The sequence below is a fragment of the Lolium rigidum genome, chromosome 2, assembly GCF_022539505.1.
Source record: "Lolium rigidum isolate FL_2022 chromosome 2, APGP_CSIRO_Lrig_0.1, whole genome shotgun sequence".
In the NCBI taxonomy this organism is placed as follows: Eukaryota; Viridiplantae; Streptophyta; class Magnoliopsida; order Poales; family Poaceae; genus Lolium; species Lolium rigidum.
In genome coordinates, this window is record NC_061509.1 from 247,730,994 (window position 1) to 247,748,305 (window position 17,312).

A 17,312-nucleotide genomic window follows, 5' to 3' on the forward strand; every position below is an offset into this window, starting at 1 on the left:
AAAACCAGCCGTATCCTACGCGTATCCCTGGCGTATACAAAACCGAACCGCGTGTCCTCACGCGGTGGCCTCCTCCCTCTTCTCCCTCCCATCGGATCCGAAACACAAGCGAAAAAAACGGGCCGGAGAAAAAAAAAAAGAACTTTCGAGCACAGGGGCACACAACAGACGGACTGAACTCCCGGTCGGAACGAAACCCTAACCCTAGCTCCGCCCCGCCGCGCCCCTCGCCGGAGGCCCTTCCCCGGCGCGGCCGTATCCTCCGCCCGCGATGCGCCCCTCCCCCGCCGAGCCGTCATGAGCGCGGGGGCCACCATGGCCGGCGCCGAGGCCTCCGGCTCGCCGGAGTCGGCGGCCCTCGGCTTCGACCCGTACGAGCAGGCCCGGAAGGCGCTGTCCCTGCGCACGCCGTTCGAGGAGGAGGCGGCGCCCCGGGTGCCCACGCTGCCCGCGCGGCTCGTCAGCTGGGCGGGGCCCAGCGACCGCCGGAAGAAGCACAAGAAGCTGGAGCCCCCCGACGCGGCCGCCGAGGAGCACCCGCCCAAGCTGCCCGCCGCGCCCTCCGGGAAGAAGGGCGCCTGGGACCACTTCGAGGCCTACTTCCGCCCCGTCACCCTCAACGATGTCCAAATGCTCATGATGCCCGCCAGGTTCCCCTTCTGCCGCGGGGAGCTCGACCCGTGTGTCCTCGTGCCGTTGCCCGGCAGCGGCGAGGAGGAGGAGGAGGAGCTGCTGGTGGAGGAGACGTACGATGTGGCCGTCGCCGAGACGAGCTCCTACTTGGGCGTGGGCGGCGAGGAGGTCGTCTGCCACAAGGAGCGCAGCGCGCAGAGTGCGGATTTCCTCAGCAACGTCAGCACCGAGCAGGGCATACATGACGTCGTCGTGCAGCAGCTGGATTGTCCCAGGGACCGCAGCGAGCAGAGCATTGAGCAGCGTATGCACGAGGTGGTTGCGCAGCGGGAGGAGTGGCCACAGGAGGTGGAGCAAGGTAGTAGCAGCGGTGGCACCGTGTCACCAGTATGCGAGGACGAGGAGGAGGAGGAGGCAGGGACATCACTGAATTGGCTGCTAGGAGCGAGGCAGCGAGTCGTGCTCACTACCGAGCGCCCAAACAAGAAGAGGAAGCTCCTAGGTGTCGATGCTGGGCTAGACAAGCTTGTGCTGCTTCCACGCTTGGGAGCTCGGGCGGGGTCGACGTGCGATGTTTGCTGTTTGGGACAGAGTGCCATGGCGTCCAACAGGATGCTTCGCTGTAGCAACTGCAAGGCCTCCGTGCACCAGAAGTGTTATGGTGTGCATGCCGTGCCGAAGGGCAAGTGGCTCTGCGCTTGGTGCAAGTATGTGGAGTCCGCAGGGGTGTCATCCAAGAAAGAGGCAGCCAGCACCCTGTCAATGCCTTGTGTGCTATGCCCAAAGGGGAAAGGGGCTCTAAAACCTGCAAAAACCGACCCTAATCGAACTGCAGATGGAGGCAACCTGCAATTTGCGCACTTGTTTTGTAGCCTTTGGAGACCAGAGGTTCTTGTGGAGGACATGGACTCAATGGAGCCTGTTACCAATATTGGATCTGTACAAGAGAATCCAATCAAAATGGTCTGCACTATTTGCAAGGTTAAGCGGGGTGCATGCGTCCGATGTAGCCATGGTATATACTTCTACTTCCCGTCTCAGTTATCACAATTCTTGAGCTTTGTTTCACTTCATATAATATTTAAGGTTATCAGACCTTAATATTGCAGAAAATATTGCTTCAGAAACGCAGCCCCATGTTATGTCATTATATTAAGCGTTATATTAACTTCCTGTACAATTTATAAATCAAAATAGGTAGTTCTCCCTACCTATTTTTCCTTCATTTTTTTTGACCGGGCTTATTTTTCCTTTTTGAAACTTACCGTACACCAAAAACCTACCTTTTTTTTAAACAGACAATACAATCCGCCTCAGATTTGGTATTGAGCTTTGCCTTTTCTGATACTCAGCATGTACTTTATTCTTTCAACTTCCAAGTGTTACTTCTTTAATGGAAGGTATCCAAGATAATTTATACTCACATTCCAACAAAAAGTCATGCCTGAGTAACCCACAATGGCCGAGTAGATGCAGCCTTTTAGTAAGATTTCCCTTGACATCAGTGGTGCCCTAAGTAACCGATGATGTTTTCTGTGTTGTTTTCTCATGGCCAAACAAAAGGAATCCTGTTCTTATGTTGATTGATTTCCTTGGCTAGGCGATTGGCCATTATTTCCCTGTGATACTTGTTATTGTCTTGTGTTGATTGACTTGCTTGCCTAAGTAACAGACGACGTTTTCTGTGTTATTTTCTTATGGCCAACCAAACTTACCATTCTTTTTGATATCGCAATGCCCTGAACTCTGTTTGATATATTTCGTTTTTCGATATAGCTGCGCAAGATAGATTAAGCATTGAATTGTATATATACTAAAAGTGAAAAGTGTCTCCTAAAAGCTGTTTATATATGATGTATTATATGAAAAGAAACATGTTCAGTTATCTTTGACATTTTTCCTCAACTTTGTGCCAGTTATAAATAGTACCACCTATGTTATTTATAGCCATGACAAAGAAATATTACCTCTGTTCCAAAATATAAGCTCTTTTAGAAAGCTAACTTAGCTATGTAAGAAGGGTTATATTTAGGAATGGAGGTAGCATTAGTCTTTTGGCTAATATCCATTGTGCAGAGTTTTGCCCACTTCTGTAGGTTGTTAACGCTAAGCTCCATGTGGTTTTCAGGGTCATGCCGGGCTGCCTTCCATCCTATATGTGCACGAGATTCCAAGCACCAAATGGAGATATGGGGAAAATTTGGACATCCTAATGTGAGATCATTATCTTCAAGCAGTTGCCACAGCCTTATCTAAGTTCTTGTTGTTCATTTTTCATGTTCGTTTTTCAGGTTGAGCTGAAAGCGTTTTGCTCAAAGCATTCTTCAGTTGGGTATGTCAACTCTCTAGAGAAAAGCAATAATGCATCTGAGCAGGGTGCTAGAGAAGTGAGGACAAAAGATGCAAATCTCAGCATTGGAAAGATTCCAAAGCTTAGATTCACACGGAAGAACAAGGACAGATCCATGAACTATGAAACCGGTAGCTTTAACCCTGACAGCCTTATCAAAGTGGAGACGATGGAGCATGGTGCTTTGCCCCGTACTGTTAGAAGTTCAGATACTCAAGCAACCCGAAATATGGAAATGGATACTGATAATCCCTCAGTTAGTAATCTTATGAGAAACTCTGGTGATATTGCTATGGTTCTCAAAAAGGTAACTGCTGATTCAGAACCAAGTTGTTACTCAGGCATTTACTGCTTAACCTTTGCCAAGAAAAAAATATTAATACCTACTGTATTTGCAGCTAATTGACAGAGGGGATGTTAGTGTGAGTGATATAGCATCTGAAGTGGGTATTTCTTCAGCGTCCTTCGAAGCTGCTCTCGTGGTACTTTGGGCATAGCTTATATCTAGCATTCAAAATTGATTTCCGAGCTAGTTTTGTTAATTCTCTGATTTTCAGGGTGAAACTACAACATTTTCCCATGGTTTGAAGTTGAAAATCATCAAGTGGCTTCAAAAGTCTGCACATATACCAGCTGTTGAAGCGATCCCTCTTAAAGAGAGCTCAGAGGTGGTACAAGAGGACAAACTAGATGGGTCTGAGGGTACAAATAGTGTCAATGTGAATAGTTCATTGATCCCAGTGGACAAAGAAGCAGAAGTTGAGATGTCGGTTTCTACTGTACCAAAACTCTCACCACCAAGGTCTAATGCCAAAGTTCTGAAAGAAGAGAAGGCAATATGTGCAACTGGAGCTACTTTGGAAAATGGAAAAAAAGATATGGCTAAAGGAAGTGCTGATGATTTTTCAAAAGATTTTATTAGAAATCTGTCCCCAGTTGGAAACAAAGATACTTCAAAGGCAGTGCATGCAAAGTTGGTATGAAAAAACACACTTTTCAATATTTTGTGAAGCTTTACTTGTTTCTTCCCTCTGAACTGGTTTGAAGCATTAAATATCAGTGTGTAGATAGTTTCCTCTGATTTTTTCCCTGAATAACTGGTGGCTGTCATCATAACTTAGCAAACATCTTCATTGACTATGTTTCTGCACGCATATCTACGTACCTGCTAACTTTAAGTATAGTAAATGGGAATAAGAGAGATTTTATCGGCTATGTTCTTTGAGGGTAGATATATCCTTAGTAACTCTGATGGGATTTGTTTCAAACTCCACAAGGCCAAGTGGCCAAGGCCTAAGGTGATAATATATGTATGCTGTTTGCTGTGACTGATTGTGTAGTGTTGCAGGGACCTACTTCGTGCTAAATGACAAGTATATTATCTGAAATTCAACAGTAAAATGGTAGATGAATTTTCTATTACTGTTCACAAATGGATTAGCCCTTAAATGTAAATGTTGTCTACAATTTTGCCACTCACTAGTAAGTGAATGAAATCTTTAGCTTTCCTCTGTCTCTCTCCCTGCTGCATCAGCTTTTAGGTGTCTTCTTATTTTTACTGCAAATAGTTCAACAGAGAGCTAACAGATATCTTGTTCTGTTATCATTGTTTGTGTCTCCCTGTTCTGCTAAGGTTGTGAGCTCCAGGTTACCTTGGTTTAATAGGTGGCTGTACTGTCATTATTTATGGTCTTAAGGAAGCGACCTTTAGTTATGGATGCAGTTTTGATTCCCATCCTTTTGACAGATACCAAACAGCATCCCTGGCAATAAAGTATTCGGTGCTTCCATGGAGGTACAAAATCAACTCGAAGGTAAAAATCTTTTGTTGAACCACTTCTCCTGAGTTCTCGCTGCCTTTTCCACGATCTCTATTACTCTAGAGAGCATTTTAATCGTTTGCTGTCTTATCGTTCTGTGATCTTTTGTATTGGCCACCACTGGAAGCTCAGTTTTCTTTTGGTTAATTGTTCATTCACAAAACCAAATGAGACAAATTGCCACACAACATTTCAGCAAAACCTACAGTTAGACATCCTTATTTATAGTGTGACCCAGTCTGATATGCCAGGCTGCCAGCCTGAAAAGAACTTCACAACATTTTCTCTATAGTACTGCACCAGCTCTGAATGATCTGCTCTAGCTTGCCTGCTTGTATTGTAATAAAGTGGCTGCCAACTTTGCGAAAGTTGCAAGCTTGCCTGATGTCCTTATTTTCTGTGCAATTGACGTCTTGGTGGTTGCAAATTTTCAAGTATGCATTTCTCATTCTCTTTGTCTTATAATTTGGATTATATTAGATGTTACTAGTTTAACAACTTACAGTGCCTTGCAATGCTGGTCATGACAGCGCCGTTCTACATTTATATATGTGGGCATTTAAGGCTATGTTTGGTTCTTTATTTGTTTTCTATTGGACAAGGCCAGTTCTTCCCTGTTGTTACTTGCCATTCAGGGGCTACAATTTGTTGTAAATTTTATTGGTTCAAGAAAAAATAGCTATACCAACTAAAAGTTGCCATTTCCGCATATGCCATTTTTCCATATCATTATTTATAATAAGAAAGGTGAAATGAAGCATACCGCAAAGCCATAGACATTCTCGAATCAACAGAGCTCATCTTGCGCAGAAAGGAATTTTGTATAGAAATTCTTAAATATTGCTTAGTTTTATGGACCTGGATGGGAGAGTTAACTCTTATTCACACATAACAGATTGTCGTATATACATTACAGTATTTTCTTATAGTAGATATGTTTAAGCTAACAATTATGTTACCGAATTATTCATGTAAATGTTTGGTATTGTTCTAGTTCTGACAGTATATTATGAACAGCTACATCACTTGGAAGGAAAAATAATGACTTGACAGAGCCTGAACTTGGCTCGGAATTGGAGGGGTGCGTATCTTCATTGGATAAAACCTCTTCTTTGGGTGATAATGTTAAACATGGGTCGAATTCAGATGAAAATGGCGTATGCAATCATCGTGATTGTAATATGGATCATGTTAATGGACAACCCTTTTTCAGGTAAATAATCCAGCTAATTGTGTATTGTCCTATTGTCCTATTGTCCTAGTCTGCTATTCTTTATTTAGTCTCAAACCACATTTTCTTTTTTGCATGAACAAAGGTCCTCCTATTTTGCCGGGTTGTTGTTGACCCCTTTTTTTTGCGTTATGCAGCTTTGATGATTCTCATTCTTACATCCATCCATTTATCAAGGAAAAAATTGCTTATCTTTGGGACCATACTTTTAAGCAGAATAAGCAGGCACAGTATCACTCTGGTAAGTTATTAATACTTTCTCCAAATAATTACCTAGTTTTAAGCTATATTGTTCGCACCTTCAATTTTCTTAATGAAATTTTACTTGTCATGCTTTATCTGAATCTGTTTTCTTGGGTCAAATGTTTCTAGAAGGACAATTATGTTCTTCCAGTGAGAAAAGGCACGTGGATTCCTCAATAGAACTAATGGAAACAACAGAAATTGATGTGGCAGATCAAATTTCTAAGGCAAAATCTTTGGGAATTCTTGATCATTCACCTGATGATGAAGTAGAAGGAGAAATGGTGTTCTTACAAGCTAGGCTGCTTGACAATGCTATGGTTCTGAAGCATACATATGGTAAGTTTTTCCTCGGTTTATGTAGTCTTTGTATCCTTTACTCTTCTGCTGTGGTTTTTAGAATAATTAAACCTTGTCAATTCTTGTGTTGCTCGTTTCACGTCAATGGCCTTCGTGTCAACACTGTCAATGAAACTGTCCCTATATAATGATGTTATTGTGTATTCCTTTTTCTGAATCACTATAAGTTTGACTCTTGCAGAAGATTTAATAGTGAAGGTTGTTCAGAATCTTTCTCGCGAGTTGAATGTTTTCAGTAAAAGAAAATGGGACTTCATCCTTGTCAATCATTTTCTTCGTGATGTTAGAGAAGCTAAGAAACGTGGCAGAAAGGAGAAGAGACATAAAGAAGCTCAGGCGGTACTAGCTGAAGCTGCAGCTGCTGTTGCAGCCTCCTCACGTAACTCCACTGTGAGAAAAGATGCAAATGATGATGTACTGCATGCTATTCACGAAGTTTCTTGTTGTATTTTTATTGGTCAATTAACAAATGATTTCTGTTGCGAGGATATGTATCTTATTTCCTGTTACCCTGTATAGATTCCTCCAAAATTTGGTGCTGGATCTTCAAGAGTTGCCCAGCGGACTCCTTCACTACCACGGTCCAAGGATTCATCAAAGCCATCCAACAGCAAAGTTTCACCAGTTACTAACTTTGGCACTTTCCATATGCCAATTTTATCAAAAGAAAATGCACTCTACTGTGATGTCTGCTTGCGGAGTGAATCTGTGTTGAACAGAATATTTGTCTGCTCCAGATGCAAGGTGCGTTGGATTCTGTTGAGTTTTGAGGTATTATGCTCCATTGTGTTATTAACTTTGACCTGTTGAACAGGCTGCTGTCCACATAGATTGCTATAGAAATCTAGGGATATCTATTGGCCCGTGGAAATGTGAACTCTGCGAAGATATTTCATCAGAAGCTGTTAGCTCTAGTGGTGAAGCTGACTGCAATGACAAATACTTATCCATGGTACGATGTGCTCTGTGCCATGGAACATCTGGTGCTTTTAGAAAGACTATAGATGACCAGTGGATTCATGCCTTCTGTGCTGAGGTACTTCAATCTTTTTCATCTTCTGTTTTCATATGAGTTTCAATTTTAACTTTATTTTCCTAATATTTTGTTAGTGGTTGTTGGAGACCAAGTACATGAGAGGGCAAGATAATCCAGTGAGCGGAATGGTACACTCGTCTCCTTTAAGCATTGCAATTCCTTCCAGTTTTCATTATCAAGAGTAGATCAAATTTCCTCTGTTGTTTTGTTGTTCACATAAATATGATGTTCATTTTAAGAAATAAATAGAACTTCCTCTTTGATTTTATTGTTTATATTATCAGAATCAGTTGTTATCCATCAGTGTTCTCATTTCACATTATACTGCATCATCTTGATATTTGGCTATTTAATGTATCTATCAGGAAACCCTTCTAAGGGAAAAAGATACTTGTTGTGTCTGCATCAGCAAAGTTGGTGTGTGCCTCAAGGTATCATCTGTGCCTGTTTATGTAAGTTAGAGCATGAAGAGACCACTTAGTTTTGATAAGTTTCTTTTTCTGCTATGCAGTGCAATAGTGAGGGCTGCCAGACCACTTTTCATCCTTCTTGTGCTAGAGATGCTGGTTTCTACATGAACATTAAAGGATTTGGGACTACGTTGCAGCACAAAGCATACTGTGTGAAACACAGCACAGAGCAGAAAGAGGTAAGTGCAGCATCAAGACTATTTTGGAGCAATCCATTTCTTTCTTTTGTACCTACAACTAGGTTAATTATTAACATTATATCGTGCAAATAAACATGTTACTATATATAAGAAATAGGAAGTGAACTTGGTCCCCTGCAGCACATGTATAGCAAATTATTAGCTTAAACATGGCGTTACGGTTTTACCATAATGAGGTCAAACAATGTGCATGTGCAAGGGTTAGTAGAATTATGTATCCAATTTGCAGGCTTGATTTCTTTGATTATTTATGCATATTTTCCTGCTAACATTAACCACCAGGGGCATATTTGTTATTTATAGTAATCCTGCGCGTGGTACAGCTATTTTCAGTATCTTATTTTGCTCTTTGAAATTCACGCAGACTGATGCCTGGCAGTATGGACCTGAGGAACTCAATAGCTTGAAAAGGATGAGGGTTAGTTTACCTGATACATATTTACTTATTTTTAACTGCATTTCGGTTAACACTAAAAAACTATCAATTAGGAACCAAGTAAAAACTATTTTGAAAATGATTTGTTGTATCTGCTTGATACATAACATCATATCAGCGTGGCGCTCTATTACTGCAACATATTAATGAGCTGGATACGTAACTAGATTATTATTGTTTAGATCTTCCTTTATTTCTATGTAGTAATGACAGCTAAGCTGAAAAATCAACCCTACTAATTTTGGTTAGTGTCATGTCAAGCACGAAAGCACCCCCACCACCCCTTCTCATTGTTTCTCTCTTAACATGGAGTGCTTTTGAAAGATAACTGAAACATATTAAGTTGTGTCGGTGAGATGCACCTGCTAGTTCAATTTATGGTGCTGCACCATCTGTGTTTTGTGTTCTACATGATTCTTCCAAACTGATGTACTAGCCTTGCTTGTGCAATATTTATGTTATGATAAAAGATGTGTCTAGGGAATGCCATTACTTTTAAGTGAACATTGATTAAATGACAATTGAGCCATTATTATATCATTTGCAGGTTGAGTTGGAAAAGTTACGCCTCTTGTGTGAGAGGGTAATTAAGAGAGAGAAGGTGAAGGTATGTCTGGCCGTCAATTCTACTTCTCGTTTGGTGCCTTGAAAATTGAAATACATCTTGAGGCTAGATCTTTTATTTTTATTATGGATGAGGAATCCTTTCTTTTTTTCTTTACAAGAATAGTTGGAAATAATACCTCAATACGAATTTATGAGACATCATATGCGTCGTCTTAGAATTCGTTTTGTTGTACTTTTATTTGAAAGTTCACAACCTTATCTATCTACTGTATATGCGTTTTGTTAGAATTCGCTTTGTTGTACTTCTATCTAAAAGTTCACAACCTTATCTGTCGTGTTTTCTTTGATGGTGGTGTTGTGTTGGAATTTTCAGAACGATATTGTTATGGGCCATGTTTAGCATGTCTTAATAGGCAGGAATCACATAACCTTAGGATATGGAAATAAGTTCGGAGAGAGTTGTCATAGTTAGACAAGATTTGTCAAGTGAGATAGATAGATAGAGTTTGTATCTTGTGCGGAAAGTCGAGCCACCTATATGAAAAGTGATAGTGCAACTCTTTGAATCAAGCAATGAAATAAACAAAAATTATCTAAGTCTCAGGGCTACCTATATGAAGAGCCATGGTGCAACACTTTGAATCAAGGAATGAAATAAACAAAGTTCTAAGTCTCGGAACCCCACATCAGGACCTGTTACCGGATTAAGTCCTTATCGGTGAACAACTCTGTTCTGGAGGACAACCAAAGCACATCCACTTCCACCACCAAATGCGTTCCCACCCCATCCGTTGCCACCCCTGCTACATCCACAGCAACCACCTCCATTCCCCAAGATGCCAGTCTCATGAACGGTTTGATGATCTGCGTAGTGAGAAAATATGTTGTTTATTTCTTCCTCCGATTCCGATTCGCAATTTGTCACTTCGGAGAAGGAGCTAACTGGAAAAAGTAACCAAAGCCTGTATCAGCCAAGAACCTTGTCTCTTTTGTCTCATCCACTCCCAGCACAGCGCCCCTTCTGCCTTCCCATCTGTCCTCTTCTCGTGCTACTTCTCACTCTTCGCCAAATCAGTTAACTCATCTTTTCTCCCTAACCGATTCTTTTTTCATCTATTTTTTAGAAAAATGTTATCATGTACTGTTTCCAATTTATGTCAAACATGTACCCAGCTGCTTGACCCTATGAGGTTTTGGTCGACATGCAGCATCTGTTGTTACCTCCATAAATTTCAGTTCTGCAGTCAAGCATGTGGCTGGGTTGGTGCCCAGAAAAAGGGGGTGGGGTGTTGTGTTTTGTTGTTTGCGTTTTAGATCTGACCTTTAATTGTTAGCAGCAGGATTGGTTGAATTGAATTGATTATTTTTTGGTGGCCGTTTACTCCATTTCAACTGGTTTTAAAATCTTACCTTTAATTGTTAGAAGATTTGTTGATCAGATTCGATTATACTATTTGGCATGGTCAGCCAGCCTTGTAACTGCTAAAAAAATCATAAGTACATTAGGGAAAGGAAAAGTCCAGTCACAATCACCCTTGGTCATGGCTTCATCACCTATTGTCCCTCCAGTTTTATATACAAGCCCACTATCTGAATTTCTAGATACCAAGAAAACAAAGTTTGCATGTAACGTTTCTCTATGGATGCATGTAACATTTACATTAATGAGCATCATTGTACGAGGTAGTAATCTAATCAATTCTTCTCGGGATGAGATAGTGGCCTTGTATCGATGCAAATTGCATTTTTGATAGTGGCCTTGTATTCAAGACTGAAGAGAGTATTAGGTTCTGTGCATGTGAATACCCCTTCCAGTTTTGTTTTTATTCATCACTCTAAAGCTTACTCAAATATTTTATCTTCTGTTGAGAACAGTTTGCCCTGATGATTTTCAATTCATAACATAATCTTATTCACCGTGTTATTATTTTGCCAGAGAGAGACAGTTCTGTGTGACCATGACATACTCGCCAAAACGAAGGATACTGTTGTTTTCTCCTACCTTGCACCTGGAGCTAGTTCGGAATCTGCCACTACTTCAGTTAATAATAAATCATACAGTGGAACCGTGCAAAGATCTGACGATGTCACGGTGGATAGCAGTATTTCTGGGAAGAAAACCGTCAGGTTTTCTCTTAATAACGGAGATGCTGAGAGAAACACAGCTGATAGCTCAAGGACACTGATATCTTTCAAACGGAAGTTGAGTGAGAGGGGACCACTTGCTGGCAAGCAACTTCCACAAAGATCAGTGAGTGCCCTACAGAAATTGGAAGATGGAGAACAGAAAATAAAAGATAAGGTTTGTACTGTTCTTGCCAGTTGTCTGATTATTTCTGACACCAAGCTAATGTACAACACATGATTTTGCAGCAGATAGAAACCTTTCAAAAGGAGCTTATTATGACATCTGATCAAGCATCAACGCAGAACCAACGCCTTCCAAAAGGATATGTATATGTTCCCCGTGATTCTCTTTCTAAAGAGAAACCATGGAAACGGAATACACAAACCCATGAACCACATGAGCCTGGTGGATAGGCACATTTGAGATCAAGATGGTTATTTTCTCTGATGGAAACCCGCAAAATGTTTGCATGCTTAGTGTTCTCATCTGGAAAGCACAAGCATCAAGCAGTTCTGTCCTATGCTTTTCTCTTGAGGATTACCAGCAACAAACGATACCATCGGAACCAAGCTGTAGAATGATGCAAACCGTGCTATTGTGGATTTGTTCGGTGTGGGATCATGACTAGAATGCCTGGTCACTTGGATCAATGCAAACATAGGTGCATTTCACCCCGCCAGGGGTTATACAAAGATGCCTCTCACCTGTGTATATAGATTTGTCGTTTAGAGTACAGCTTTTGTAAATTTTCTTTGTACATTCCTACCTTTACAAATGCACAGTGTAGTTATGCAAAAAATAGTGAGAATTACCATTGCTTTTTGGTTGTAGAAGAAAAGAAGGGAACTTGGGATGACTGAAGGGGTGACGTTCCTTCATATGATTGGGAAGAAGTAGTATCTAACAAGGTCTGATTCATGTTATTTGTAGGGATGGAGACAGTGAAAGCAGTTGAATAGACTGGATCAGCTACCACTGTTGAGCAGCCAGGTAGCAGTGAGAGGCACTGATCAAGATTATTCTTTTCTATGTTGGTTGGTACTGGGTGATTAGATGAAACCAGTAGGTTTTTAAACATGTTCCTAGGGTTAACTTGATTTATGCTGTCAAGACAACAGCAAAGGGGAAGTTAACTAGCAAGTCTGGCGTGTTTGTCAGATACTCAGATGTTAACTTGCATGTTGGATCCAGATTTTTTGGTCTGAGACTGGTGTTTTCTGCTTGCCGTCCAGATTTGTAACTGTGCTCAATTGTGGTCGGTGGTGTTCAAAGCCATACTGGCAATGTAGAACAGCTGTTCATTTTGTAATGGTAATTTTTTTTCTGCATTGGTTGTGCTTGAACCTTTTTGTTTGCATTGGTTGTGCTTGGACCTTGATGGGACGTGCCTGCTCTGTCCAGGCGGAAGTGGGCTTGGGTGCATCCTGTCATTTTATTCATAGAGTAGACATTGATGTGGCGATTGGTGTGTAATCTCTCTTCCAAAGCATCTTGTGGAAGCTGCATTTTGTGGAAGCTAGGGATGGCAATCTAGCATGGATTCAACTCTTGGGCGACAATCGCGTTCTGTGTTTGTGCTGTTGCATTGGGCTACCGTGCTTGGCTTGAGGTAGACCTGGCAACTTAGGTCCTGCATGCTGTTCATAGGGCGTACTTGATATTCCGATGCTTCACCTTCACGTGTACTACTTTTGTTCTAAAGTAAGTGTTGCAATTTTGTTTAGAATTTAGATATGGATGTGTACTTTGTCTAGCAACAGTTATTTTGTAACGGATCCAATAGGTGTCTCCTGATTCGACAGGGTCACATGCTCTTTGGGCATATACTCCCTCCGTCTAAAAATTCCATCTAAATGTAAGTGTCTCGAGTTTTTTCTAGATATGGATGGGTCTACAACTAAAATATGTTTATACATATCCGTATCTAGATAAAACTAATACATTTATTTTTGAATAGAGGCACTATGTGTAACTGTGTTTAGAGTATTTTTAAATAACTGCGAAAAGTTCTTTTGGATCATGGGCACCAGTGCTCTTATTGTATTAAAAAAAATAAAAAATTATATTTATATATTTCAAACATTATGTAATAAAATCCGAAAAGTAGCTAATGATGTATTCCCCCAACGTATCACACACCCCGTGCCCGCGCAGGAGCATTGTTGGGCCAGGCCGAAAATAGGTTATTCCTTTTTTTGCTTTTTTTTCTAATGTATTATTTCTTTAGCTTTCCATTTTTTCAAAGTTTTGTAAAGTTTGAAAATATTTTGAAAATATGAATCTGAACAAATTTGAAAATATATTTTTTTTAAAAATTGAACATGATTCAGTTTTGAAATGAACAATTTTCAAAATTAAATAAATCTTAAAATTGGACAATTTTAATATTTGAACATTTTTTAAACTTGAGTTTTTTTTGAGATTGAACACTTTTTTAGGTTGAACATTTTTTCGAAGATTTGTTTTTTCCTAAATTTGACAGGCGCCGTTATCATGCCATATCGCCGGAGACTTTTCCATACGCGCCCGAGACTTTGTTTTCCCGGCAGATTTGGCAGGCGATTTGCCGGATCCGGGACGCCGCCGCCAAAGGCCATGCGAGCCTCTCCTTCGGCTCTGGTTGGCGGCACGTACGTACGTGCGGTCTGGCCGGCCGCCGGCCCCAAAACTGCTCTCGCCGTGTTCGTTTGGCATCTCTCTCGTCCCCGGCAACGCCCACTGCCGCGCGCGGTCGTCCACGAAGCGTGTGCACAGTGCACAACTCCTAAATGTATGTGTCTCTGTATCGACCTTCTCCATCGGCATTTCTATCTCTGGGGCCGGTGAGCAGGGACGGCCACCAATGGTCCGCCCCGCCGAAGCTTTTGGAAGGAATATTTCCCTTGCCAGTGTTGAACGATGCCGATGACGACGATAGGGATGATGATTGTGGTGGCTTCCGATCGACGGGGTCACGTCGGCTGGCTGCTTCCCGTGGCTCCGTCGCTCTCAGCGAGCACGCCGGATAGCACCGCCGATTCGATCCCATTGATCATCTATAGTTACACCACCGGCACCAGCATTGCTAGCCGATCATTCGTTTTGCGGCCACGCAACACCTTTCGACGCACTACTAGCACGAGAGCAACGCGCACTGAGTTCTTGTGGCATCTTCTTGAACGCGGTAGTTCTTTCCGAGCTGAGCTTTTCATGTTTCGTGGGTAAATGGCCGAACATGTCGTGCCTACATATGATGCCACCAGCCCACCAGCCATTCTACCAGTATGAACGTACACGATTCCGAGCGCGTAATGATCAAACCGGTCTGCAATATTCTTGGTTAAGAGATAAACGATGGTGACACGGAGAGTCCAATCGCTTGTCGTAGGTTCAGTACTCGAGATGACCGGATCGACACGGTCCCTTGTTCAATCGGCTATTCGCCGAGACGGATGGGACGGCAGCCGTACTCCGCCGGGCATGTTTGGCCTCCGTTGGCGCTCCCCACGGCAAATCCGGCGCTAAATAGCGTTGGATTGAACGAAACTTTCAACCGGGGAGCACCAAAGTTTCAGCCATCTCCTGGGTAGATATCCGTTGTTCTGGAAACATCCAATCAAATATCCAGTATAGTTCGGCGAATTTGACCAGTTTTACCAACATTTGGTTTATTTTTACAAATAAACAAGACAAGTTTTCAAACAAATTAAATGGAAACTGGTTGGTGTTGCCTCGAAGCGTCCATATGTCTCCACCAGAAGCTGTTGATGCATTGTGGAGTCTCGTATCTCCTGACGCATAGCGACGAACGCAACCCACAATGTCGGCACCTGGTGGTTAGGTTGTGCAAGAGGACCCTCTCTTTCATATGGTGCAGCTTGTTCACACAGAGGAACTAGATACTTTCGTTCATTCTCGATAATCATGTGTCCCTCCCACATCCCACATCTGATCTTTGGATCAAATTAAAGCGGGGAACCGGATTACAACAAATATCTGCTGGAGGACACCAAATACACGCTCAACGTCCTTTCGGCAACCTTCTTGTTCCTTGACAAACTCCACCTCCCGCACTCCACCTCCTTCGGGAGGGCTAGGCTTAAGATAGTCTTCACAAATGTTGCCCACTTTGGATAGATACCCAGCAAGATAGTATCCCTTGTTGTACTGCCAGCCATTGATCACAAAGTTAATCGGGGGAGCATGACCCTCAACAAGCCTGGAGAAGATCGGCGAGCACTGCAAGACGTTGATGTCGTTATTGGATCCCGGCATATCAAAGAAGGAGTGCCAAATCCAGAGATCATGGGTAGCCACTGCCTCAAGTATCACAGTGCAGCTTTTTTGTGTGACCCTTATACATTCCCTGCCAGGCAAATGGACAGTTCTTCCATTTCCAATGCATGCACTCAATGCTTCCAAGCATCTCTGGAAATCCTCGAGGTTCATTGACAACGAGGATCTTAGCAGTGTCTTCGACAGTAGGTGATCTCAAGTAGATATCCCCGAACACTGCTATCACCGCCCTGCAGAACCGGTAGAAACAACAAAGGCGGTGGACTCCGCCATCCAAAGATAGTCATCGACAGAATCACCAGGAGCTCCATATGCCAGCATCCGCATAGCCACCGTGCACTTTTGGAGGCCGGAAAACCCTGCCATGCCGGTGTAATCCAACTTGCATCTGAAATAGGAGTCGTACTCTCAAAGGGCATACACAATTCTCAGGATAGCTTCCGGCTCATCCTGAAACGACGCATAAAAACAGCCTCACCGTGCATCTGAAATAGGAGTCGTACTCTCAAAGGGCATACACAATTCTCAGGATAGCTTCCGGCTCATCCTGAAACGACGCATAAAAACAGCCTCACCGTGCAATGGATCACCGTGTAATCCAACTTGCATCTGAAATAGGAGTCGTACTCTCAAAGGGCATACACAACTCTCAGGATAGCTTCCGGCTCATCCTGAAACGACGCATAAAAACAGCCTCATCGTGCAATGGATCATCGACGAAGTAGTCGGCGTAGAGCATGCAGTAGCCCTCCATTCGCTGCCTCGGCTTGCACTTCCGGCGATCTGGTGCCGACCCACCACGGCAATCAATGGCCAACTCTGCGTACATGCCGAACAAACAAGCTAACATCAGCATGCGCTCCTCGTCTTGGGCAGCGGCTGCCATTTCTTCTTCAAAAAGCTCGGCGAACATCTGCTCCTCCTCCTCGTTGGAGTCCATGTCCGGCCAGGCAATTGGACGAACACCTGCCGGGCGTGTCGACGAGGAGCAATGCGAGGGAGCTGCCCGACGGCGGAATATAGGAAGAGGGCACGACGGACGGCGGAATATAGGCTGCTGGGTGGAGGAACGGCGGAGTTCAGGCAACCGGCCGGCGGATTGGTGAGGGGTGGTGCCGGCGGTGACAAAGCAACGAGAGGGGAGGGAGGATTTGCGTCGACAAAGTGGTGGGGTTCATGTGTTCTCTCGCCGACAGAGCGAGCCCATCCCGGCTTTTCTCTCGTCCGGAGTCCCCGAGCGCACCCGGGGGGGGGGTCGAGGATGGCCTAGGCTCTCCAGATGGATTAAAGGCCAAATCCGGGGGAAAACGAGGAGCCGGGCGCGCGGCTGGACCGAATAACGCCGCCCGAATGTAAAAAAGGGCTGCCGAGGGCCTCGTCGGAGAGACGGCTGGAGATGCTCTGAGGCCACCAGTATAAACGTACACTTGTTCCAGGCGATTCCGAAGTTCGAACAAGTAATGATCAAACCGGTATGCAATATTCTTGGTTAAGAGATAGACGATGGTGACACGGAGAGTCCCATCGCTTGTCGTAGGTTGATCGGATCGACACGGTTTGTTC

General features: G+C 43.2%; 1 protein-coding gene across 5 annotated transcripts; it reads left to right on the top strand.

Annotated features, from left to right (window-relative positions):
* Nucleotides 1-363: 363 nt before the first annotated feature.
* Nucleotides 364-12,802, top strand: LOC124693227 (the record flags this gene model as incomplete). Of its 5 annotated transcripts, none has more annotated exon segments than XR_006999900.1 (20): nucleotides 364-1,648; nucleotides 2,762-2,847; nucleotides 2,925-3,290; nucleotides 3,382-3,465; nucleotides 3,541-3,960; nucleotides 4,731-4,797; nucleotides 5,821-6,016; nucleotides 6,172-6,275; nucleotides 6,407-6,616; nucleotides 6,819-7,051; nucleotides 7,157-7,381; nucleotides 7,452-7,673; nucleotides 7,748-7,801; nucleotides 8,039-8,104; nucleotides 8,185-8,322; nucleotides 8,708-8,761; nucleotides 9,327-9,386; nucleotides 11,283-11,648; nucleotides 11,720-12,135; nucleotides 12,306-12,802. XR_006999900.1 is itself a non-coding variant. In XM_047226690.1 (19 exon segments), coding segments are annotated over 19 exon segments (4,404 nt in total), but the record flags the coding sequence as incomplete, so codon positions are not given.
* Nucleotides 12,803-17,312: the final 4,510 nt, after the last annotated feature.